The sequence below is a fragment of the Theropithecus gelada genome, chromosome 7a (assembly GCF_003255815.1).
Source record: "Theropithecus gelada isolate Dixy chromosome 7a, Tgel_1.0, whole genome shotgun sequence".
NCBI classification, from domain to species: Eukaryota; Metazoa; Chordata; class Mammalia; order Primates; family Cercopithecidae; genus Theropithecus; species Theropithecus gelada.
In genome coordinates, this window is record NC_037674.1 from 23,968,524 (window position 1) to 23,994,649 (window position 26,126).

Consider the following 26,126-nt stretch of genomic DNA (forward strand, 5'->3'; position numbering starts at 1 on the left):
CTTAAACCTGGAAGGCTCTACTATAAACAGATTAATAGTACAGTTACAAAGGGCCACATTCTAAGGCTCCCCATGCAACCAACACAACAAAAGAAGGACATGCAGAATGACAGGTGTTCTATTTACTTACGGACAATACACTGATTTCCGCCAGGTAAGGTTTTCCATCCAGGGCAACAGTAAGCATTATAACGTGATCCACAGACATTGGGTCTAAAACAAAAACAGAAGAATTCTATATTTAAAAAAAGAAGAAGAAGAGGAAGAGATGGCCAAAGGGAAAAAAAAATCCCTGAGTTATGAAAGCAAGATGAATCCTGGCAGACAGATAAAGCAAACTCATGAGACTCAATGCTGGGTTGGTAGCTTAGGACACTAACATAGTGATATTAACAGGGACATCCCTTAATATTACCTATGCATTGGCCCATCAGGGAAATAAAAACCAGAGCTACAAAATGTAGCACATTCTGTCACAATTCATGAAGTCATACAAGTCTTAAATTAGACAATAAACTTAAACAATAAATTTCTTACCGATATGGTTAAGAAAGGTTGTAATAAAATCTCATGCATGTAACACTTTACGTTTCTACTCTTTGAAGCCATATATATACATATATTTCCCCCTCTATGGCCCATCTCACCTCTATAATTTTACACATTCTTCCTTTCACTAAAATTACAGGAATGCAAACTCTGACATGAGTCAGAAAAAATAAAGGCCAAAACATGTAAATATTTATTTAGCAAAAGTTTGGAAGCAGGCCAGGTGCAGTGGCTCATGCCTGTAATCCCAGCACTTTGGGAAGCCGAGGCGGGCAGGTCACTTGAGGTCAGGAGTTCAAGACCAGCCCGGCCAACATGATGAAACCCCATCTCTACCAAAAACACAGAAATTAGCTTGGTGTGCTGGCATGTGCCTATATTCCCAGCTACTTAGGGGGCTGAGGCACGAGAATCGCTTGAATCCGGGAGGCGGAGGCTGCAGTGAGCTGAGATCGTACCACTGCACTCCAGCCTGGGCGACAAAGTAAGACTCTGTCTCAAAAAAAAGTTTGGAAACACACTTGATACCAGCAGTTACAAGAAAATAAAATCAGTGTCACTCTGGGTTTCTTGTTTACAGACAGTTCATCACATGTCCTGGAACAGAAACTCCATTCAGAATCCAGATGATCCACATTTAACAATTTCAGGGAGCAACAGAGTAAGGATCCAGTGACTTCTACAGTGGAAACTAAGACAGAGACTATAATACACAGAGACCTAGAAGAAGCAACCATTAGTTTTACTTTGCCACATCCTGAGGGCCTAAGCATTGATGCTAGTTGCTGGTGATCAGGGGCTCATAAGGAAGGTCAAATGTTTTGCAATCAATTTCACACAAACTAGGAGCAATTCCAAAGCTTACAGGTATAAACACTGTAATCCCAAAAGCATAAACCTTTAAAAACAACTGTATAGCTAAAATGTGTTTTCAGTTAGGGTGCACTCCCACATTCTCTTTGTATATGGAGACCATATGACACAGTACAGAGCCCTCCCACATTTCCTCTGAACTCACTACTTCAGCATCATGCCGGTTTGGGAACCAACGTAAGGTCTTTGCTATGTCCTTTACCCCTTTTGTTTCTCCAGAAAATCTGGAACACCCTGCAGGGCACCATGCATACTTCACACTGACAGATGCTGAGGTCAGAAAGGGAATTAGGAAGAAAGCTGGAGGAGCCAAGGAAAGGGCCCTAACTCTACACCCAGCAGCCCAGGCCTTCTCTGAGGATAGAGAGGAAATGATTGGATAGAGGCGAAATATGTGCATGATGCTAGAGGCTGTGTGAGCTCAGTATATTTCTGTGTACAATGGCATAATGAAATGTCTCCCTTGTGTGTATATGTGTCAAATAATGGACATGAAAGCTTCATATATCAAAAAGGCGATGAACATACAATGCAGCATTATCATCCTGATGGAATCATCTTCTGACCTAGGTTACTCAACCAATGGAACCATAAGGAATAAAGGAAGAAAGATGTTATGGAGAATTTTAAGTCAAAGGCTCTCAACCCTTTGTCCCTCCATGACAAAGTAATGCCTGAAACTTCAGTGTCCAGAAGTTCCTGGGGAAATTCAAATTCTCAGAAAGGAAAATGAGAGAGGAAGTCAGGGTAGACAGCTGGGGTAGAGGGGAACACTCGGCCTTCCAAACTTTTATTATAAAAGTTCTCTCGATTTGAAATGACAATCCAGGTCAAAGTCAACCACCTCAAACCTTCTCCAGGAACAGCCCATTAGAACAGCTCCGCTGAGATAGTCCAATCCCTATGAAATCCTGGAATACTGTCAGAGCACCCCTGAGCCTTTGCAGGGTGTCCTGTGGTTGACATAATGTTTTTTTTTTTTTTTTTTTTTAACTACAATCATACATTGGCTGACATAATATGTCACAGACATAGTGTCTGGCAAAAATATGTATGTCGTAACACACATACAAGATGAAGAAGCTCAGAAACAAAGGGTCCAGAATAACTATTTCAGTCCTATGAAGCCAAATATTCTAAGGATTTTCCAAGGTATTTGAAAAAGCACGATAATATAAACGTTCTTTTTTTAATGTTTAGAATCAATCTACAGCCAAAACATGGAAGATTTTACAATTTACGATAGTTACAAAAGAAAATGTAAATGTTGTAAACCTTCACAAGGGTAGAAGTAATGGGACAGATGACATAACTCGGGAAACAATTTGGGAGGGAAAGTGTGGCAGTCAATAAAGCAGCTGATCCTAGAAACAGAGTCTTCTCTATATTACACTGTGTTTTCAAATAACCAATAAAGAAAAGTTATACTACAGCTATATTTAAAAGTTGTGAAGAAGAAGAGAGAAAAAGGGTACAGATACTTTAGTGAACTAAGTCTCCATCTTTCAAAGCAAGAAACCAATGGGTACTGTTTAAATCTAGATACAGAGGTACAAACATGGTAGATGGTGTTATGGAGATGGATATGAGAAGAACAAAAAACAGAAATGTTTCGACCTAGTTACCTTAAGAGATGAGAACTTGGGGAAGCAGAGACAGAGTTCTCTTGCTTTCTTATCTAATATTCATCCACAACTGTTCATTTTAAAATATATGCTCTTCTATTTCCATCATCATCTTTCACTTAAAACAATAACTCTACTTTTGAATATGAACATCTTATCTTTGAAACAGGATGCTTCTTGTTTCATTTATTCACCATTCCCTTTCATTAATGCATCACATTTTCATTTCACTGTATTTCTTAAGGTTCTTTATAATTTTGGATTGGACTTATTTTATTTGCATCCTCTGACTTTCTATGAATTTTAAAACTTTATCATTCACAAGTAATACGTTACATAATTTCAGTTATTTCAACCAATACCTTCAAATGACAATGATTGTTTTAATTGTGTTGCCATTCATTCTTAAATCATTCTAAATGCTATGCGGTATGGCTCAATGCAAAGTATTAGAAACATATAAGATTTCTCCTCTGCTGCTTTTGGTCTTGAGACACTGTAAACGAATAGAACTCGTTCAAACAAGATGCGTGACATCTGTTCTACTTACACACAGAAAAAAAACAGCTCTGATTCTGGAAATAAATGAATGTCTTATTGAAGCTGGAAAGAACTAAAACACGTAAACTCTAAAGCAGACATACTGGATTATTGCCATAATAAAATATTTAGTTATAAGGTTTCAATACAAAATGCTTGTACAGGGAAGGTAAATCTTTAATACAGTTACTCTTTGGGGTCAATGAAAGTATAGCATCCATACCTCTTTCTCTTTTCACCTCGTCAGCTATCCCCACCAAACCCCATCACTCCAGCACAAACACACAAAGTCAGAGTTAAAGCTCTGTGCAAGTAGCAACAACATTCAACAAATTTTTAAAAATTAAAATTCAAAGGGGAAAGAACTCTTTGCTAAGTGCTACAGATACATTATTTTATTTCATCCTCATAGCAACTCTTCAAGGTAATTTTTATTGTTATAATGTTTAACACTAAAAAAAAAAAACTATTGCTTAAGAAGTTTAAACAACCTGGCCAAGGTCCCATAGCTTAGATGTGTGTAATGGAGATCTGAACTCAAAAAGCCTGACTCTAGAGTACACTCTCCTAACCTTATGTTAAGTCAAAGGTGTACTTAGAGGACAAGATGATATTTCATCCAGTAGCATTCAGGGTGACATAAGTAACACAAATCACAGAATGTCCATCAATAGACCAAGGATAAAGCATAGCATAAACTGTTTTGAGACAGAGTCTTGCTCTGTCGCCCAGGCTGGAGTGCAGTGGCGTGATCTCAGCTCACTGCAACCTCCACCTCCTGGGTTCAATAGATTCTTCTGCCTCAGCCTCCCGAGTAGCTGGGACTACAGGCATGCGCCACCATGCCCAGCTAATTTTTATATTTTTAGTAGAGACAAGGGTTTCACCATACTGCCCAGGCTGGTCTCGAACTCCTGACCTCATGATCCACCCACCTCTGCCTCCCAAAGTGTGAGGCACCACACCCAGCCAGCATAAATTGTTTTTACCTGTATTCCAATAGTCTATAGGGGAAAGAGGGAAAATACATTTATACTCCACTTCACCACTGTATGTTACATTTTTTAAAAATAGCTAAGTCTTTATCTGTAATTTCTTTTACCAGTTACTTTCAATATTGTGCTCTGCAAGAACCCAACTCCAAACACCCTGGGGCATGAGTGAGTCTCAGCAGGTTTGATATTTGGATTCAGTTAAACACAGCCCTCAGAGATCCCGTAGACTGGCAAAAGCCTCTCTCAACGGAGCAAACAGCTGGCCTCTACCACGTCTGACCACATCATTGCAAGACTTGGCCTCTGTGCAAGATGTCTGCAGTGTGTCCACATTCCTTAGCCAGAGCCCATTTCTGCAATTTGGCCTCTTACAGCAAGATAGCCTTTCTGTTTCCTATGCAAAGTGCAAACTCCTTTTCAGAAAAGGTTAAGGTAATAAAAACAAGGTCAGGAGGCTCTTATTTCATATATGTTAGTTTCTCAACATGTATGTTAGTGATTAAACTCTTGCACAAGGAGAACACTAAGCACTAGGTAATGGCTAATGAGGCTGACCTGCTTCATTAACTGCTTTTTTTTCTTAACCTTTAAGGGAAAAAATCATGATTTAGCCCCTTAAGTGTAAATCTGGAGGGGCATCAAAAGGTAAATGCCCTCACACAGCAAAGGACACCCACCTGCCCATGTATTGTGTCCCATGTTAATATCTTAACATCCTACTGTTCCAAGGTTAAAATAACTTCCACTATAAAAAATGTGATAGATCATGGAACAATTACAATACACAAATGAGCTGCCTGTATTGTGAACTACACATCATGATTTGATTTGCTCTTTGATAATTTTCTTAATAAGATAAAAAAAGAAAAAACATCATGAGTCGTCTGAGGAAGGGGCCCATGCTACTCTGACAAACCTTGCAAATACTTCCCCTCTTTATTTTAGTGCCTTTATTCTGGTCCTCTTCACTGAAGTCAGAGGTCAAGTCTCCCAGCAGTGATTTGAATACCTCACGTGACTGTTCCAGTCTATCTGCCAGTCACAATGCAACCTGGGTAACAAAACTTCAAACCCTGGTAATGAGAACAGCTTCCGTGACTTCCCTAAGCTTCAGCTTGGCTCTCTAGACTGCGGTCCCCAACCCCTGGGCCACAGACCAGTCCATGTCCTGTTAGGAACTGGGCCACACAGCAGCAGGTAAGTGGCAGGCAAGCAAGTGAAGCTTCCTCTGTATTTACAGCTGCTCCCCATCACTCTCATTACCCCTGAACTCCACCTCCTGTCAGATCAGGGACAGCGTTAGATTCTCATAGGAGCGCAAACCTTACTGTGAACTGCACGTGGGAGGGATCTAGGTTGTCCACTCCTTATGAGAATCTAATGCCTGATGATCTGTCACTGTCTCCTATCACTCCCAGATAGGACCGTCTAGTCACAGGAAAACAAGCTCAGGGCTCCCACTGATTCTACGTTATGGTGAGTTGTATAATTATTTCATAATATATTACAACGTAATAATAATAGAAATAAAGTGCACAATAAATGTAATGAGCTTGAATCATCCTGAAACCATCCCCCTGGCCATGGAAAAGCTATCTTTCACGAAACGAGTCCCTGGTACCAAAAAGGTTGGAGACTGCTGCTGTAGACCCAGCGACTCTTCTCTGGATTGTCTGGGTCGACACTGCTTGGGATGCGGGCAATTCTGGCTTCCTCCTTTGAGGATGCAAGCCAGCCAACCACTCTAACCTACTTTGTGCAGTTGGGGATATTTTTTTTTTTAGATAAAAGTAATCTGAAAAGGAACAGAACGAATAATAGATTTTATGCTGGTTTTCAAGAGCTTTATCCCCTTCTTGCCTTCTCCATCACCAGTAGATTGGTGACTCCATTACCTTTTCCTCCCAAGCCACGGTCCATCTGTTTCTCTCTCCCTCTTTCTCTCCCTCCCTTCCTCATCTCCCCTTCCCTATCTCCCTTTCTTCCACTCTGTCTCTTTTCTTCTCTCTTTAGTTCCGGTTTTCAGGGCATTTAGAATTAAATGTTTTGTTACCATCTCAAACTCAATTTATCCAAGATCAATAGCTTCTCTTCCTGTGCAGCCAGTAAGTTCACTGCCAGGTCCACAATCAGGTACATCAGGACTCTTCGCCTTGCCCACAAGCACAAAGCTATTCAACAATTTTTTTTTTTACCAACCCAAAGGTTTTTTAATTTATTTTTTGTTCTTTTGTGACTATGGAAATAAAATATGATTAAGAAACAAACTGATATAATTTGTACCTCAAACAATCATGACACGAGTTTACCTGTATAACAAACCTGCACATGTACCCCTGAGCCTAAAATAAAAGTTAAAAAAAAACAAAAACAGAAAAAGAGCTAACATTTATTGAATTCTGGATACTCTACATGCTTCGACCTACATGATTGCCAAATCATGTTTTACAAATTAAACTAACCTATTGAGATACACTGGGTTGTGTGCTGAAGGGCTCATGAGAGGGACTCAAGCTGCCCCTTTGCTGAGAGCCACGGTCGGGGGACTGGAGGAGCATGTATGTATAAAGGGTGGTGATGAACCCCAGGCAACATAAAAACATTACTGAGCAATCATTTCAAATAGGAAGCACTACGGGAATTCCTAGGAAGAGAGAGTGAGACTACCATGAAACGATCCAGTTCCAGATATTCCTTACAGAAGATTGGGGAGAGAGATGAAGAGGTCACGATGTATGTAATGTTACATATCACTGAGGATTTGGGAAACAAAGACAAAACATCATAGTTCCATCAGCCTCACAGTAATCACTGCATTCATCCTATCTATTGAGTGCTTGTCCTATTTCAGCCCCAGCACTCATTTACCTCCCCACAATACTCCTATGAAATAAGTTATTATTTTTATCATTATTGTTGTATTATAATGAATGTGAGGAAGTTGAGCCATAGAGATTAATCCATCTAAATTCACACTGTTAATAAACTGGGGAGCCAAAATTCAAATCTAGTTCCTCTTGTTAGCATTTTTCGCACAAGTCTCTGCTTGTTTTGCATAAGTGTTATTACAATCTTCCTTTTTTGCTACTTTTTCACTTACGTTATTGTATAAATCTAATGATCATTTTGGATAGCTACATAATATTTCATTGAGTCATTTGCACCATCAGTTACTCAACATTCCATTATTGCTGGCTAGTCAGCAATATTTAATAAGAGTCTATCATGTGCTGGGCACTGTGTTAGCTAAGAAATAAAACTGACCAAGATGAGTATGCCTAATGCCTAGATCTTGGTTGCTAATACTATTATTCGATAAAAGGAATCAGGGCTCCTGGGAGATGATTCTAGGGCTTGGCGGGAAATAGACAAGCGGAATCTCTAGCATCTTGCAGTGACAGAAAGTATAAGGAAGTGCTAAACACACATCCACACTGAAGGGAGCATGGCAAGGGACACAGGAGCCAAATGAAAGAAGTCCAAATGGCCAAAGCCAGAATCCTTTGGGAGCAACAAAATAACAAAAGCAGCATTGGATTACAACACCAAGTAAAAAATCAATATCCATAAGTCCATACTGATAAATAAATGATTGAAGAAATACATAAATGGGAGAGTAGAGACAAATCTCCTGTGCTTTAGACTTTCAAATAATTTCATAGATGCTCGGCCTTCCAAAGCATGAAGCATAACTCCCCACTTCTTACATGTGAGCTACACACATTGACTGTCTTCCAAAGAGTACAGTATAAAGGGGAGGAAAAAGTGGAAAATCCTGACAAATCCTATCTCAACCAGGCGACGAAGGGTTACAGCAACAACGACAAATCATGTTCCTACTATAAGCCCTTAATATTATGTGATAAAAATGGAACTTTACCTCTGTGGTCTTTTTCCCAAAAGCCCATAATTTCAGTGTAATCATGACAAAAACATCAAATCATTCCACTCAGGGCCATCCTGCAAAATATCTGACCAGCCCTCCTAAAAACTGTCAAGGTCATTAAAAACAAGGAAAGTCTGAGAACTGTGACAGCTGAGTCATGTCTAAGAAAACATGACTACTAAATGCAGGCTAATATCCTAGATGGGATTCTGAACATAAAAAGGACATTAAGTAAAAACTCAGAACATTTGAATAAGGAATGGCCTTTAATCACTAACTACATATCAATATTGGTTCATTGGCTGGGCACGGTGGCTCACGCCTGTAATCCCAACACTTTGGGAGGCTGAGGCAGGTGGATCACGAGGTCAGGAGATGGAGACCATCCTGGCTAACACAGTGAAACTCCATCTCTACTAAAACTACAAAAAAAAAAAAAATTAGCCGGGTGTGGTGGCTGGCGCCTGTAGCCCCAGCTTCTCTGGAGGCTGAGGCAGGGGAATGGCATGAACCCAGAAGGTGAAGCTTGCAGTGAGCGGAGATTGTGCCACTGCACTCCAACCTGGGCACAGAGCAAGAAACTCCGTCTCAAAAAAAAAAAAGAAAAGAAAAAGAAAAAAAAATTGGTTCATTAATTACAAAAAATATGCCATGCTAGTATGAGATGCTAACAACAGAGTAAAGTGTCCAGAGTATACGGGAACTCTCTCAATTTTTCTGTAACTCTAAAACCGTTCTAAAGGGAAAAGTTTATTTTAAGGTAAAATAATAATAATAATGTCCCAATGCAATTACAAATAAAACAGCTATATTTAAAAAGTGACTGAGAGACAGTCTTTGCTTTTGAGGATCTCACAGTCTAGGAACACAGGTACAAAGAGTGTCTACGCAACAGAGAAAGCACGAACATCAAGGTCTGCCCGGGGAACTCAGGGTGGCCAGAACAAAGGCCTTTGGCCACAGCATGTGTGGTAAGCTCAGAAGAGGACTATCTGAGCTATGATTTGATGTTTCCCGGTTGCTAAGGGGAGTCACTAGTTTTATTTCATCCCACTGATGAAATTCCTCTTAAATTCTCCAACTCCATTAGCAAATCCCTTGTCCAAATCCTGGTGATTTCATTGTTGGACTAGTATCATGTTCTTTTTTCCTGGCTTCCTAGTTTGTCTCTACTCCATTAGGACAATATGGCTAAGTATCTTTTCATATTCACCATGCTTATTTCTATTCTCCTACAACCCAAAGATGGACCTTCACCCTCTATAATGTTAAGTGTCTCGTTATTAGTTTCAGATATCTAGCAGGTAGGCCTAATCTACCTGTCCACTCTTACCTTTACCTGTACCTTCAATTCCCACCCTCCTACTCAGCTCCTCTTCACCATCTCAGCCCTCACTCATGCACGCACTGCTATCTCTGACACACACAAAAACCAGACACTTCCTCCATTTTTATATTAGCTCTTCCATCTTTCCATTTCAATATGTAGTTCCATCTCCTTCCTTAGTGTTCCCTGATGAATCCCATTCATCTTTCACATTACAAACACAATTCCAGACATATCTTCAAAAACGTACACAAGCTATACTGTAGTTATATATTTAAAACAATTATCTGTCTAGATCTCATCCCTGAAGTCCAACCCACCCCCTTTACTCCCAGAGTAATACATTGTTCTTCAAGCACAGAAACAATATCTATTATGCCTAGACCATCCTGTAGTCTATTTAGAAGCACACAAGATAATACTGACTTTAGGCACTAGTAAGTACGAAGTACAATTAACAAAGATTAATATCTCCTCAGCGCCAAAAGTAGGCCAGATGGAAAATGCCACCAACATTAAAATCTGTGTGATACAGAGAATTATTTCTTATAAATTTATCTATTTAAAGGAAGACTATTTAACACGTCTTTGAAAGGCTATATAGACAGTTAAACAGAAATGTATGGTGGTTTTGTTCCTTATTTCACTGACATGCCAGTCATTAATGTATTCTGATCAATGAAGTTATCCAAGTTTATAACTCATAAATCAATATTTTCCTTTGAGAAAATACAAAATCAATGTAGACAAATAATACACATATATAAATATTTGATTCTATTTATTTCTTTGGCAAAAGAGAAAAATAAAAATCCCACAAGCAACTAAACGAAGGTTTTCAGCTCACAAGTTGGCATGTATTTTATGATGACAGATTGTTGCAACTGATCAAGGTCATAGATGGAGCCAGCCTTATGTGGCCAATTCCTACAGACAACCATGACAAAATCCACAGAGTGACCTTGAAAGGTATCTTTGGATGTGCTGCTTGGATGAAGGCTTTTCCCACTGCTAACTGGAGTAACTCATAGCACAGGCAGCACACAGGTGTTGCATCAACAGTTTCATTTGCTGTGTACCCTCAGCTTTTCATGGAGATTTTGTGTTGATTGAAAGCAATAGCCCAAGAACTTAGGGTCCAAAAATGCTGTCACCATTTAAGGCCATGTACACGTGCACCCTCCTCCCCAACACACACATACTCTCTCTCTCTCTCTCTCTCTCTCTCTCACACACACACACACACACACACACACACACAGCCTAAGACAATTAGGAAACAAAGCTGCAAAGGCAGTCCCTCAGATCTGGGACATCATTTTGGACTGACAGTCAATTTAAATCCTATTGGAATCTTTTATAGGTGGTGTGTGTATATTAAAAAAAAAATTTTAAAGCTCAAAAAGCCATGGGATGCACTCTACAGGAAACTAGACAATTGATCCATGAAGACCAGAAGCACAGATGTTTAAAGTACATCATGTGTGCAGCAAGTTAGCACTCTTCACTTCATGCTTCTGGAACTCTGGATGAAGCAGCACTAAGAACACAAAGTCTGTTTGTCTGCTTAGAAAACTACACCAGCAGAATGGACTCCTCAAAGTTCTCAAGGCAATGATTTGAATAACTGGCTGTCCTAGTGTGTACTGGATCACTTCTCCGAGGGAGGGCATCTGTATCTGGCCTACTGGCGTCACATGTCTGGTTGGTTGGGTAAAAGTCGTTCCCATACATGGAAAGAGGTGAATTTCTTCATGAAGTTTAAACTATTTGACCCTCTAAGGATGAGGAAGCATTGCTTCCAGACAGAAAATTCAGCTTATCTCAAATGTTTGCTTCTGGAGCATCTGAGAGGATATGGCCAATGACATGATGAGAACATGTTGTCCCTGTAAAGAACTGCTTCCCAGAACTCTGCAACCCCTGGACTTCACCAGGGAGCTCAGGGTCCATCAAGAGCTTTTCTTTGACTGGGATATTCATTCCGTGTATTCAAGTTGAAGCCACATTGTACTTTTCCAAAGGGTGAAGGAAATTATAGAAATGATTGAAAACACAAAACAAGTGGTGAGGGGATTCTGAGCCTGCACAGAGGCAGGCCAGAGGCGGAGCTGGGGGTGGAGCTCATGGAATTCTGTTACCACCCACAGAAGGAATTGGGGACTAAAGCAATGATTCTTGCCACTTCCCAGAAATTCTCAAACAAGAGCTCTGTCCAAGGAGATAATATCTTCTGAATGTACTGGCAGCCCCAGGAAGAGACAGGAACACCAGCCAATGGGGTCAGACTTAGGAGAAAGAAAGAATGAGGTCTTTCAGGAACCTAGAGTGCAGGGTGATTCGATACTTGAGTTCCGAATGCTGTCAGCTCCAACTGACAAACAGGTAGAGCTCCAAAATTTCATTTCTCTATTAGTATTTAGAACTTGGAATGGCCTGTCCAATAGAAACAATGTTAATAGGTGGTGGTTTGGTCTCCAGATCAGTCAAATAGCAGTCTCTCAGCTGCATTATCAGCTGAATAGGCTATTGTGGGCTGGTCTGGGAACCTGACCACAACTTAAAATGTTGTTTCTATGGGAAAACACATTCCACGGCAGGCAACCAGAGGAAAACTTGGCCACTCAAACCTACCATGCCTCAGCTTAGTAAGCTGCCCAGTGATCTATGAGAACTGAACATCTTAAACTCGGGCAACTCCACACAGTCCTGAGAGGACGGCCAGAGTCAGAGCCATCCCAGCCCAGGCTTGACACCCTTCTGGACCCCCTGCATGAGACCATTAGGACCAACACAGGACATCCACAAGTCCATGAATCAGAGACTTAAAACCTGGAGAGTTCTCATCCTCGATGCACCTGACTTATTTTAAAGACCAGAAGATTCCACCCCATCAACGACTGTAACATAAAATCAGTATCCTGGACTGGCTCACAGATGGACTTCAGTGAGCGATTTCTAGCACAAGTGGCTTACACGTGAAGCAAGGAAGCAAATCTGTTTTGAATCCTATTTGCTGACTTCAGTCTCATACCAAAATTATTCAAGCATTTCACCTCTCCTAAAACTGGAAATTGCCAGGGTTTTATTTATTTATTTATTTATTTGCAAGTTTCTTAAATAAAGCAGATTCAGATTTATCTTTACAATCCCAACACCTAACACAATACTTGAATCTTAAAGGTTAGAGTTTCATTTACCACCAAGACAACGTAAGTTAACGAGAATTCTGTAAGAGTAGTATTTAATTTATTTAAAAAGGTGGATATGTTTATAAGAAACTAAGTTTTAAAAAAAGATCCAGCCTGGGTAACATAGCAAGACCCTATATCTACAAAAAAATTTTAAAATTAGTCAAGATGGTGGCATGCACTTGTAGCTTCCCAGCTACTTGGAAGACTGAGGTGGGAGGATCACTTGAGCCCAGGAGGTTGAGGCTAGAGTGAGCCGCAATCACGCCACTGCACTCCAGCCTGGGTGACAGAGCAAGACCCTGCCTCAAAAAAAAAAAAAAAAAAAAAAAAGAAAGAAAGAAAAGTGTAATTACCAGTAAGAAATCAATATCATTTCATCTACTTTTTTAAATTTTAGAAAATTAAAAGGAAAAAATCAAACACATAACAACAATTACTCATAAGTGGAATACATGGGGTACAAGAGTGAAATTCTTCCATGTTTCAGTTGCATCATTTAGAAACATTTATAGCTACAAAAGCTTCAGAGATCTTACAGCTCAAACCATACTACACGGCAGTCAGCAGGCCATGGATCTTTAAAACATTTCTCTGTCTAGCCCTCCCATCAAAACAGGGACAATATTGTTGCTCAGGAACAAAAGTAAATAAATAAATCACTGACAGATTTTAAGTTTCTACAAAGTCAGAAGAAGTTAGGTAAAAGCATGCAGTTGCTGAGATTATTTCATTGAAATTAACACTTCACAATATTGGCAGTCAAAACCTTCAGTTTTTTTTTTTTTTAATTTTGCGATTGAAACAAAGTTGTAAGCATTTATTTTTAAACATTTAGATATTTGGAAAATTTTTAATAAAGATAGTCTAATTTAAATTTGAGGGAATTTAACCAGATTAGTACTTTAGTCCACGTGAAGTCATGCAGTGGAATAAAAATAATAATTAGCAACTATTAGACAGCTTTAATTTATAAAATTTACTCTTCTCCCAAACCCTATCAAGAAAATGTATTGGTGTGCTCATTCTCAGACGAGGAAACTGAAAATGTGAGAAGTGAAGTAATTTTTCAAAGGCTACACAATGGAAACATCATAAATCCCTAATTAAAAACCAAAAGATTTTATTAATAAAACATTCCAAGGTTAGTGCTAAAGATTTTTAGATTAGAGATTAAAACGATGTTTCCATAAATACTCCAAAGAGAATGTATTCTCTTTTTTGTGTAAACGAATTTGTACATCATTTTTTGTGCTCTGATTTCTTTTACTAGGTTTGCAAAAGAAGTAAGACAGTGCTTGGGAAGCGCATTAGAAAAGGAAAACAATGTAAACAGAACACATTTTAGGAACATTCACTCCTATAGACTGGCACTTCTGTTTCCTAAATAGTTTCTGCATTTCCCAGTAGAGAATGAGTATTCTGTCCTGCACCCTCCAGTAAAAACATTAGTCAGCTCTTAACATGCTCAATGTTTGAGGGACTGGGTGTGTAGGGAGCACAAGAAAGATTCAACATGTGGATAATTCAAAACCTACTCAGAGCTGGCATTGGAATGTGTTAGTACACACACTTCAACATGGGTGTAGCTTGTCTTTTGAAAAGTAGCTCTAAGCAAAACCATCAGGACACGCAGGCAACTGTCTGACCCAGCTTAGGAAGACAATGAGCTGCTCGAAGGCCTGGGTGATCCAATGATCTTCTAAAAAAAACCCTCCAATTTCACGTCTCTGTGACTTAATTCAGAGGCTGCTGGGATGTTGTCCATTACACAAAGTGGTGACTCTCCTCATTCCAATGGCCAGCACAGTTCTTCTCTGAAATCCAACCCAAAAGATTTCCCTCTCAGTGTGAGTGATGCCAGCACTGTCCTCTCAGCACCCTTCCAGCTCCAGAGAAGATGTGACAGTATTTGTGTTTCAAGCTATAACTAAGCAGAGCAGGTGCTAAATGCCAGCACAAAGCTTCAACATGACAACTTCTGAAGTGGTGATGATGATGTCAAAACAGAGAGAAATACATCCATCTTGAATACCCAAAGGGCTTCCAAATCTCTGTAGCAGCACCCACTGACTAAAAATCAGTTCCAAAAGACTGTCATTTCACCCAGAAGTTTTCTATCAGGTAGGAATACATGAGGCCTTAGAGAATGATGGACATGTTTCACTGACATGAAACACACGGAGAATGTGCCTGGCACACAGGTACACGCACATGCACCATTCCCCACAAACAGTTGGGGAGGAGCTCCTGGGGCAGCTCTCATCCCTACCTTCCTTTCCCCGATGGGGACTGGGTGTACCAGTAATTTTCAGAATCTTTCATTTGAATCACTAAGACTGTACTTGTTCCAATTTCTTGGAGGGGGGGAAGCATTCCTTAGAAAGCAATGCCGAAATGAAGGTACAAAAATTCACGTCTGAATGTTAAAATCTCTGCAAATATCTTCTTCCCCCCACCCCATAGTCCAAAATCTTACCAACTTTTCATAAGGTTCTTGCCTGAAATTCCTTACTTTAAAATAAAAACACATCGAGTGCTTCTATCTTGACACTCACAAAAGATCATGGGATAAATGAACCTTTGCAGAATTATTTTCTTCCCTGTCAGCCCTTTCAAACGCCAGGTTCCTTCTGTGTGAATTTTCCACAATTTCATAGCTCATAATAGCCAATCCTTACTCTTAGATATTAAATAATTTTTCTACAACGAAGTCGCAGATAAGAAAATCAGATCCAGCATATTGCAAACATTACTGGCTGTGAAGTGTTGAGCCTAAGTTCAAAACTAGGAGTAAAACTTTACAGCATTAGTACGTCAATAGGAAATGACAGAATTTGAATATCCCCATTCTGCCACCCTAATAAATAGATCTAGAAAATGATTGTCAATGGCTGCTAATAACACAAAAAGAGAGACTGGTAGTAATGATGTCCCTCCTAATGGAAGGACACATACCACTTATAAAGTCTTCCTGACAAAAAGTTAATTGAGTTTAATTAAGCATTTAGCTCTAACTAGCAATTCACAACACACACAGGGGACTGAGAAACATGATAAGACCATCCCACTGGCATGCAATCATCACTGGACTGCAAGAAACTCTCCAACAGTGAAAGCCATGTGTGGTCCAAGAACTGGCCAGCGCTGGTCTACAAACTAGACATTACTAGTCTATAATGAGATAAGGAGCTTAAGGTAGAATCTAAACCATCTCACTGCTTCCTTCGTTGAGGAAGTCTCCCTAGGAATAAAATATAAGCTGAACTAAATAGTGTGCTTAGTGACGTATTTTGGATTTACACCCTGGTTTCTCATCTCATCATGGACCAGAAACAGGAGTTTGTGGACTGGCATCTTAAGAAGCACTGCTGTAGAGGACAGGAACCTATTTTTTCAATACATAAATTATAAGGAAAAACTGACAGGGGGACAATCTATATATTCAAAAATATTTGAGACAGATCAACCAGTTGCAAAATATGGACTTTTTTGGATCCTGATTTGAATAAACTGCAAAAAAACAAATAAAATGTATGACTCAATGAGGACATTTTAAATATTCGCTGAATATTTGATAATATTAGAAATTAGTGTTCACGGTAAACAGACTAATATTACTGTGTTTATGTTTCTTAAACAGCCCTTACCTTTTAGGACACACATTGAAATATTTAAAAGTAAAATGATTTTTCAGGGATTTACTTCAAAATAAATGCAATGAGGGAGAGAAGAAGTAGATAAAACAAGATTGACCATTAACTGATAAATGCTGAAGCTGGATCATCATTGTATTCTTCTCACTAGTTTTGCATATATTTGAAATTATCCACATCTGTGTTAAATAAAATTCTTTTTCAAAAACACAGACTTGCAGGAGCACCTGGCCTAGCCCATCCTGATATCCAGTCTCCTACATGCCGTCATGCCACACTTTTGTTTTCTGTTTTCATTCACTTGAAGAACCACCTTTATCTGTTACGCAGCTCAACATTCCTGAGAGGGAGGGGACCTCCATTAAGAGACAATAACAGTCCAATCCCAACATGTGTGCCATGTTAAATCAGTGGCAAGAACTAACCAAAGTGTTTCTACTAAGTAGCCAGCTACTAAATAAGGTTGCAGTTCACTAGATGGGGAATCCAAGAACAAATGACTTCACTACACCTGTGCAAACAATTAACATATTGGTTCAGGGGATAGATCCCCTTGGGCATCACAGGTCCTTTTTGACATGACCCATTTTCATAAAGACATTTTGTTTTGATGACAAACATAAACCCATCAGTTAACAAAAGATGTGTTTTGGGGGAGGGGGTTTGTTTGTATCAGGTTCATAAAAAGGTTAAATTTGCATTTTTCTGTGCATAAGTGGAAGAATTCTTATGGTCCTGGGAAATATGAAATGGTGGGAGGAAATCAGTTAGCAAAGAATCCTGGTACGTCTTCTGACCTTTCAATGTGTGAGAATGTGTGTCAAACAACCTATTTTCAAGGAAGGTCTCAAACGCAAATGAGCAGATGAGTCAGTCTGCAGTCAAATTAGACCCTGCTGTCTTCTGTCAAAGTTCAATAATGTCTGGATTAAGTTAGAACTGCTTACAAGCAAAAAGAGAAAAAGTGGTTCGCCTATCTTTGTAAAATACCTGAAAGGTTTTCAAAACTTTAAAAGGAAAAGTTTATTTTATTTGAGGTTTATTTTTTTTCCCAGGAAGTTGGTAGAGCACAGAAAGTATCTGGTATTTATTTGTTTGATTTTATATTCTTACTTTTTTTTTATAAACTTTCTGTTGGTGATGGTGTTATTTACCCCAAGGGGATGACAGACATTAAGTAATTTGAACATTTTCAATGGCAAATAGAAAAATAACTATTATCTGTTTAAATCGTTCCTTATTTAAAACACTCTACTCTTATTTTTACAGGCTGTGAATGAATATGAAGCAACCGCAATTTCTTAGAGTTTACTGCGAATCAGTTAACCAGAGCTGGCATGGAGGGTGCAGCATATAGGAACTCTACGAAAGCTATGCCTAAATTAAGATAATGTATGTTTTGTTCCACTCTCACGGATGCTCGATAGTTTCAGATCACTCTGAAAGTCAACTCTCATTAAAATCAAAATGAAAATCATTAAAAGAAAATTTACAAATAAAAAGATCTTCAATTCCTCAAGAGAAAGAGGACACAGAAGAAGAAGAATGAATAAGAATCTCTTTGTAGTAAATGAGCATTATGTTGCTGCATGGCATGAAGTCAAAGGAAGGGAACGCTCAATTAGAAAGTGGCTCTTCCCAGGGACTGCCAATCTGAGTCAGCCTGTCCCCAATCATGCATGCAAGGCCTGCCCACAAAGCACCCAGGGAGGACAGTGATAACAGAGTGGGTGGAGGGAATACTGATGCTGTGGAAAAGGGAGCTTTCTCCCTGGGAGTGCAGATGTGTTGTGTTTACCCATCCAGCATCCCTTCCCCTTCTCTGCTAACCAAACTCTTCTTTCCTAAGCCCATTCCACACGGTTCAGGCAGGACTAACACATGGCTCAGTTCTGACCAGCTGGAGCACCCTATTTCTTTGGTGACAATGAAGGGTGTGTGACTGGGGCAATGCCGGAGTTCTCCGTGAGATCTGATATGCGGAATCCAGAAAAGAGGGTTTATCTCTTTACCTCTGAGATTGTAGGTTGAAAGGCAGTGTGGCTAAGAATTGCGGGTGGATATCTGGGCTACCCAATTATACCCAAATCCTTACTCCAACAGAGGCAATTAAAGCACATTTCAAGAATGGCCCACTACCTTGCCATGAAACAATTCTAATTCCCAGGGTATCTCTGCACTGCTGCCAAAGAGAATGGTTTTCAACCCAGTCCTTCCATTTACTAAAATTTAAATTCTTTTCACAACATCTCTTTTTTTAAAAAAAAAAAATGTGTTAATCAGGAAAGAGGCAAGGCCTATTTGACAGATCTGCCAGTTAAAAAATGCAAACTTTTTTGGAAGAGTTGAGGGGGTGCATGTTCGTAAGGAATAATATTTAGTAAGTTTGTTTCCCAATGAAGACAACGCAATTTAGGGAAAGAGAAAATTTAAAAATAAAAACTTATCTCCAAACTGCCTTTAAGTATAACCAGATCTCCACAGATATAGTAAGTTTCCATTAAAATTACACTTTTGAATATTTTAAAGTTCAGGTTTGCCTCCTGTTTCTGAATATAATCATTTCTATGATGAGAAAGTGGAGACTGTGGTATCCAGATAGGAATGATTATCTAAATTTTTGCTTTAGCCATAATAAATAGCCTGTTTGACTCTCTGCCTCATTTTCCTTATCTGTAACAGCATTATAATTATTTGCATCATCATAGCTAAACATGTCAGGCACAGTACTGAGAACTTGAAATGAACCATCCCATTAAATCTTAAGACAATACAGAAAGATGAGTAATTTAATCACATTTACAAGTGACGAAACTGAGGCCCAGAGAGGTCAAATCACTCGTATGAGGTTTCCTCCTGGTAGGTGGTGGAGACAGGATTTGACCCAAAGCCTGTCTATTTCCACACTTCCAAACCTCCCTGAAAGTGTGGCCAATGGTTACTAGCAATCATTGAAAATGACTCCTTGGTCCTTTAAAATATGGTCCCACAATCAATACCAGTCTACCCCACTACCCACCGCCAGGCTCAAATAGGAAATAGTGTGAGGTAATTATAACATACATCCCAGCCACTAGCTCTGGGTTTTTATGACCAAACTGTCAAACATTCCTAGCCAACTCTTCAGGAAATGTTCAGGCACTTTCTCAGATTCCAGCTACAACATCGACTATGTGGCCCTGGGGAGTACGGAGCTCACAGGGTGGTAATGGGATATAAAATTTGCAAACTTGAGGTCAGTGGCCTCAATTCTGGGGTGTGAAGCACCAGCAGTCCATGAAAGATTAAAAAACTATTTGTCAACTTAAAGGCTGCACATCAAGTCCTTCACTGAAAAGCACTTGCCCACATCTCCTCAAACATTAACCCCATCGGTAAAGGGAGAGAAAGATATTCCAAATGGCAGTTCTGCCTAGAATCATTGGGAATAAAGGTAATAATATCAACAAGCCCAAGACAGGGTGTTCATTCTGAAAATGAAGCATTGGGTCCTATTCAAACACAGCTAATGCTCAAAACATAGTTGTCGCTAGGAGCAGGCAGATGTTTCACAATATTATTAGGGGAGATGATATGGAAGAAAACACAAGAATTCGAGAATTTTTTTCTTCTTTAGCGTGTTTATTACATGAACTCTTAATGTATAGTTTGGATAACTGAGCCAGCAAGTTATACAACAAGAGACCAAGCTTAATCACAGACCCAGAACTGCCTTAGTTGATCTCAGGTCATTTGACTCTGACTGCCAATTCGAAGTGTGAGTATGTGTGTGGTGGAGGGTTTTGGGGAGGAGTCATGCTTCAGACTCCCAGAGAAGACTATTTCTCTTTTTCCAACCACCTGACTGATACCCTCATTGACAACTACCTCCCTCAAAACGTCCCACCGCACCCAATCCCTTCTAATGTGGAGGTTCCCACTGATAGCAGGGTAGTACTGAGAATCTAAAACTCTACTACAGCATCACCGCTTCAGGGTTGACCACTGAGACTAACCACACTGCCTAAGGTCAAATAAATGAGAGAAAGAAAAACATCCATGCCCACAGGATTGATAAGGTTTGGTTATTTCATGCACGGCAGAGAAACTGCAGATACCAGTCAACCTCTTGAGGGTAGGAACACAAAGAGGCCCAATCTATTACCCAACCACACGCGTCTTAGGCCAGCTCTCGCCACCACGTGACTCAGGTTCCACACCTACGAACCGGAGAGGAAAATAAGCACCTTGAGCACTTGTTCCTGGACCTTCTCTGGGCCTCAGTTTCAGCATTTATACATTTCTAAAATCTGTCCTACTATAACTAATTTGTAATATGAATTTTTATAAAGATGGAAGGTCTGGCTATGGAAGAAGATATGAGCCATAATTTCAATGGCAAAAACAAAAACATTTAAAAATAAGAAGGTCTTTTAAAAGTTATTCATCAAAGGCACGAACCTATTAGAGTCTGATTACACAATCTTACAAATGAGCACTGAGCGAACACGGGAAACGATACACAATAAGCCGTTATTTACAGGAAGAGGAATGCATCAAACTTTACACAGTCCCATATACAGAGGTGCATACCAGACAATGGATTAATCTGCGTTTCCACTGCATTCCTCTGCATGTTCTCATAGGAATCTTTTCTGGCACCCAAGTGTCTTTCTTTTATGCCCTGACTCTTCTCCATAAGCTCTCTGTACCCTAAAGAGGCTGATGAAGACCACAGGTCGCCTGGTCCCAATGCTGCCGGGAGTGAAGGGGTTGTCATCAGTATCTTTCAAAACCCAGCGTCTGCTCTGTCCAGCCAAGGTCCACTGGGTGGCAATACTCTTCACTCCAGACCTTCTCCCAGCTCTCTCCTCCTGCCTCCCTCAGGCTTTCTCCTTCCCTCCCCTAACAAAAACCTTAACCCTGTTTTTCTTTTTGAACACCCCAAAATTCCCAGGTAAAAATTTTGTATTTTACATAGACCTTGTTTACTTTTCTTAAGGTTTTAACTCTCATTTGATATTCCTATTCACCCTATTTTATTTGCAGCACAGCTTATGAAATTACTTACAAAAAAGATGAGACAATGACGATGAAGAAAAAGAAGAAAAGGAAAAGATGGCAACAAAGAAGGAGAAACAGAAACTGAAAAGGAAGAAGAAACAAACAACAAAAAACACACAAAATGAAACCCTGCCTCTGGAATACATTGCCTTTATTAATAAAGATATTACCGTACTTCAGTTCGAGGCCATGAAACTTGACAGCAGACAATGTGTCTGTAGGGCAGACATAAATCCCGTCTCCCAACCCCAACATCATAAAATGGTTGTACTATATTTGGAATTAGATGTGTTTGGATACTTATATTTGAATGTAAGTATGACTGATGGTCTAGGAATTCATAACCCTTCAAAATGTTGAACCAAACCACTTGTTTAAAGGAGCAGTTCTCCCACTCTGAGCCTGCTTGCTGTCTGGAATACATCTCCGGCTGGGAATGGTGGAGATAGGGATTTTTGCTTTCTCTCTTCCGCTCTAGGGGAGCTGAATAAATAGAGTCAGTGATAACTGCAACCAAAAAAAGTCACTTAAGTTGAAAAAGCAGTAGTCACAAGAAATTTAAAACTAGGATTTGATATAGGATAAGACACCCACAATCCAAACTTGACTATATTCCCAATCCAATTTTATTCTGTTGACAATGTGGCTACTCCATTTGTAACAAAATAATACAGTTCAGCTCATTACAACACCAATTCTATTAGCAATTGCGACCTATTTTTGCTTATCAGTTAAAACCCCTAATTTAAAAAAATTGAGGTGGATTACACCAACAGATACATACATTTGAGGCTGTAAATAGGAACTGAAAATAAAATTTCATACAGAAGAAAGTTAAAACATACCAAAGTTAATAAATTAGAGTGATTGCACATTAAATTTATTTTATGTATAATCTTAAAAGCTAATTTTCTTAAAAGCTAATGGAAAAAGGTTAGATGTTTTAAAATTCTCATATTTGAATAAAACAAAACATACTGGTTCATTAGGAACTTTAATCTTATTCCTGACAGTTGTGAGTTCTTTAAATGCAGAACTGTGGACAAACTAAGAACAATGCCCTAACATTAATCTGACAGAATATGCAAACGCAATATTTATGGAGCTTTTTCATTCTGAAGTTACAGCAGCAAAATACAAGGAGGCATCCTCAGTAGGGAACTAAGCCGATCGAACTTGACCAAGTTAGAATTAAAACTTAAAGCATGTGATTAGCCTTCTCAAAGATCTATTGCCCTACAGTGGTAGCTGGTCTCCAAAGATGCTCCACTTCCTCCCTTCCCGGCAGACGTGTGCTGCTCCTCACATTCAAAGGTAGGTCTTAATAGTCAGTCCACACCCTTGAATCTGGGTGAGGCCTATGACTTGGATGGAATTCCAGGTCATGCAATTCCAGGCTAAGTTTGAAGAAAGTCTGGTAGTTCCCACTTTTGTGCTCTTGAGAGATCCTGAGCTGCCATGGAAAAAGTCTGGCTATGGTGGAAAGACCATGTAGAGAGGCCATGTATAGAAAGGGGACAAGCTGAGACTACATAAAGGGGAATCAAGGAATCCAGCCAATGTCAAGGACATATGAGCCCATGTGACCCCAGCCAGCCAGCCCCCAGCCCTTCGAGTTAGCCTGCGGTCAATATGTGGGATTAACACATGTGACCAGGGTCAGGAGGCTGCTGTTCAAGATCCAGCCCCAATAGACACTCACTCTGAGCAAGGCCTAGTCGCTGCATCTGGGGCTCAGTCTCCCCATTTGAAAAAAACACCTTCAATGGCTCCATCCCGGGGGCAGGTTCAGGCAAGTGACTGCATGAGAGAGAGAGCTTTAAAACTTGGAAAGCCCCCAGCACAGCCAGACAAGTGGCTCTTTGCCTTCTTTATTCTCCACCTCAGTGGGTCCATTTAGATAAACCACACCCAAGTAAACACGGCTGCAGGCGCCAGGGCCTGGTCACAGAACCAGATGCATATGTGAAGAAGTCATACTGCCTGTTCCAGCCCAACTGACATTGTGGGGCGCAGAGACAAGATTCCCCACTGTGTCCTGTCTAAATTCCTGAGCCACAGAATCATGAGAAATAATAAAATTGTTGTTTTAAGCCACTAAGTCTGGGGCAATTTGTTACGTAGCAATAAAATAGCCCAAACACTCACAAATGAAAATACTTTGTTTCATGGTAGTAGAGGGCCTAGGCCTGATCTCATTTCCCTTTATTCTCTCTTTATGGTGCTACAATGATTTTGTATATGGTAAGTTTGAATATATATGGAGGTGGGAGCATTCTAGGTCCTCCTCCCCTTTGTCTTTCCCAACCAACTAGTCAAGTACTGTCTGCATTAATTCTGGAACCACCTGAGCCTCTTCTTTCTTCACCCCTTTCACTGAATTTGCTCAGCCCATCACGGACTCTCACTGTGACTCCTATATTAGCCTCCCAAATCCAAATCTCCCTGTCTTTAGTTTCTCTCCTCTCTAAGTCATCTACCTTTCACACCTCTACCCAGTGGCAAAGATCTGATCATGTTCCTATCTTAGAATCCTTTACTAGCTCCCCGTCCTTGCCTTTCACAACCATCAGTGATGTTTATGTTTCCACTAGTCCCTCACCTTTCCCTAACAATGTCGCTACCTATGTATGAGCTCACAAGATTGCTCAAGGTTGCGAACTGCACAGCTCCAGGGGGCACTCGTTTCATAGACTACACTACAAACCATGTCACATGGAACCACGCCATGCCAACCCTGCCCAACTGCAGTCAATGTCCTAAGACCACAGACACTTCATATCCCTTTCCCTTGATGTATTTTTCACTCATCTTTCCTTTATTTCTCAGCTATACTTACTCCAAGCTCTAGTTTATATAGTTAACCATACCCAGTCAATCAGTTCATCAAAATTGCTGAGTTCAACCATCAAAAACTATTCTATTGAACACATGCCACATGCCCTGTTCCTAGACATAAATAAAACAACCAAGATCTCTGCCTTCAGCAAGTTCTCACTCCTAGTACAGAGCCACTTTTTATCACGTAGATCAGAGGTTGTTAAACTTTTTCTGTAAAGGACCAAAGAGCAAATATTTCAGTTCTGTGGGCCATACTGTCTCTGTCGCAACTACTCTACTCTACTGCTGTAGGGAGAAAGCAGCCATACATAATAAGTAAATAAACAGGCATGGATTTGTTTCAATAAAACTCTGTTTTCCAAAAAAGTGAGCTTGTTGACCACTGATAATTTTTTTTTTTTTTTTTTTGTTAGACAGGATCTTGCTCTGTGGCCCAGGCTACAATGCAGTGGCATGATCATAGCTCACTGCAGCCTCAACCCCCTGGGCTCAAGCAATCCTCCTGTCTCAGTCTCCCAAGCACTGGGACTACAGGAATAAGTTACCATGCCCAGCCCTAACAGACTTTCACTGTAAAGTCACTTCTGATCAATCCCATTCCCACAATGATGCTTCCCTTGGCTTGTAACAGCATCTGCCTTCAATAAATGTTGAGTCTTTCCACATAGCAATGGTGGGAGAAGATTCTTGGGAAATGAAGGTATAAAGGGCATGGGAAAAAAAACGTACCATCTACAAGATTTATTGTAACTGAAAAGCAGGAAAATATTAAGATTAAGAGCTCCAGCTATGAGGCTAGATTTCCCAACTCTACCACTTACTAGTTTATGTCCCTGGAGTAATTACTGAAACTCTGCATCCCTTGCTTCTTCATCTGTTAAATGAATAAATAAGCTTAATCTTCCTCATAAAGGACTTACGTTTTAAGGCAATTAGTATGTGCAAAGTACAATCGTAAGTGATACCTCAGAGTTTTTTTCTTTTTTTTTTTTTTTTTTACCATTATGGCTGCAATTTAATGTAAAAAATTGGGCTGAGCTTACAGGCAACCAAGGTAAAAAATGAAAAAGAAACAACTAAATAACTCGTATGACTGGTCACGATTTAAGACACATACCAATTTCCACTGGAAAGAGAAATACTTCTTGCAACCCTATTCAGAGAGAAATTTCTCTCGGGGGACATGACAGCAAGAGGGTTCTGAACAACATAAGGAGCAATGCCTCCAGCTCAGAAGCCCAGACAATGCCCAGCAGGCTGCCTGCAGTGGTTACCTACCACCCTCATACAAGTCAAGGTCTAATATTAAAATATAATACACACGCTATACAAAGTCCCATTGGCTCTAACATCCTATGATTTTTTCTGTTTTATTAATGCCTTTGCAGAAAGTTTCTTGTTGGACTAAATAATACTATGTGATTAACCATACTTAGGATTTGTGAACTAGCATGAAAGAATATTAGGAATTTTAAGTGGAATTTTACCAATGTCTTGGGCCTGCATTTTTGTCCGGTGGAATGAAAAACCAAAACCATAACTAAAATTAATGGAGAAAGAAAAGTTAACATTCAGTTTTGTCTTTAGAACTTAACCTCTG

General features: G+C 39.8%; 1 protein-coding gene across 2 annotated transcripts in view; it reads right to left on the reverse strand.

The window, feature by feature from the left end:
- FBN1 (fibrillin 1) overlaps nt 1-26,126 on the reverse strand; it is a 245,476-nt gene that overhangs the window by 212,701 nt on the left and 6,649 nt on the right. For both annotated transcript variants that reach the window (XM_025389802.1, XM_025389803.1), the window contains exon 3: nt 131-213. In XM_025389802.1, coding sequence (XP_025245587.1) covers nt 131-213 — 83 coding nt within the window. The remainder of the gene's footprint in view (nt 1-130; nt 214-26,126) is intronic.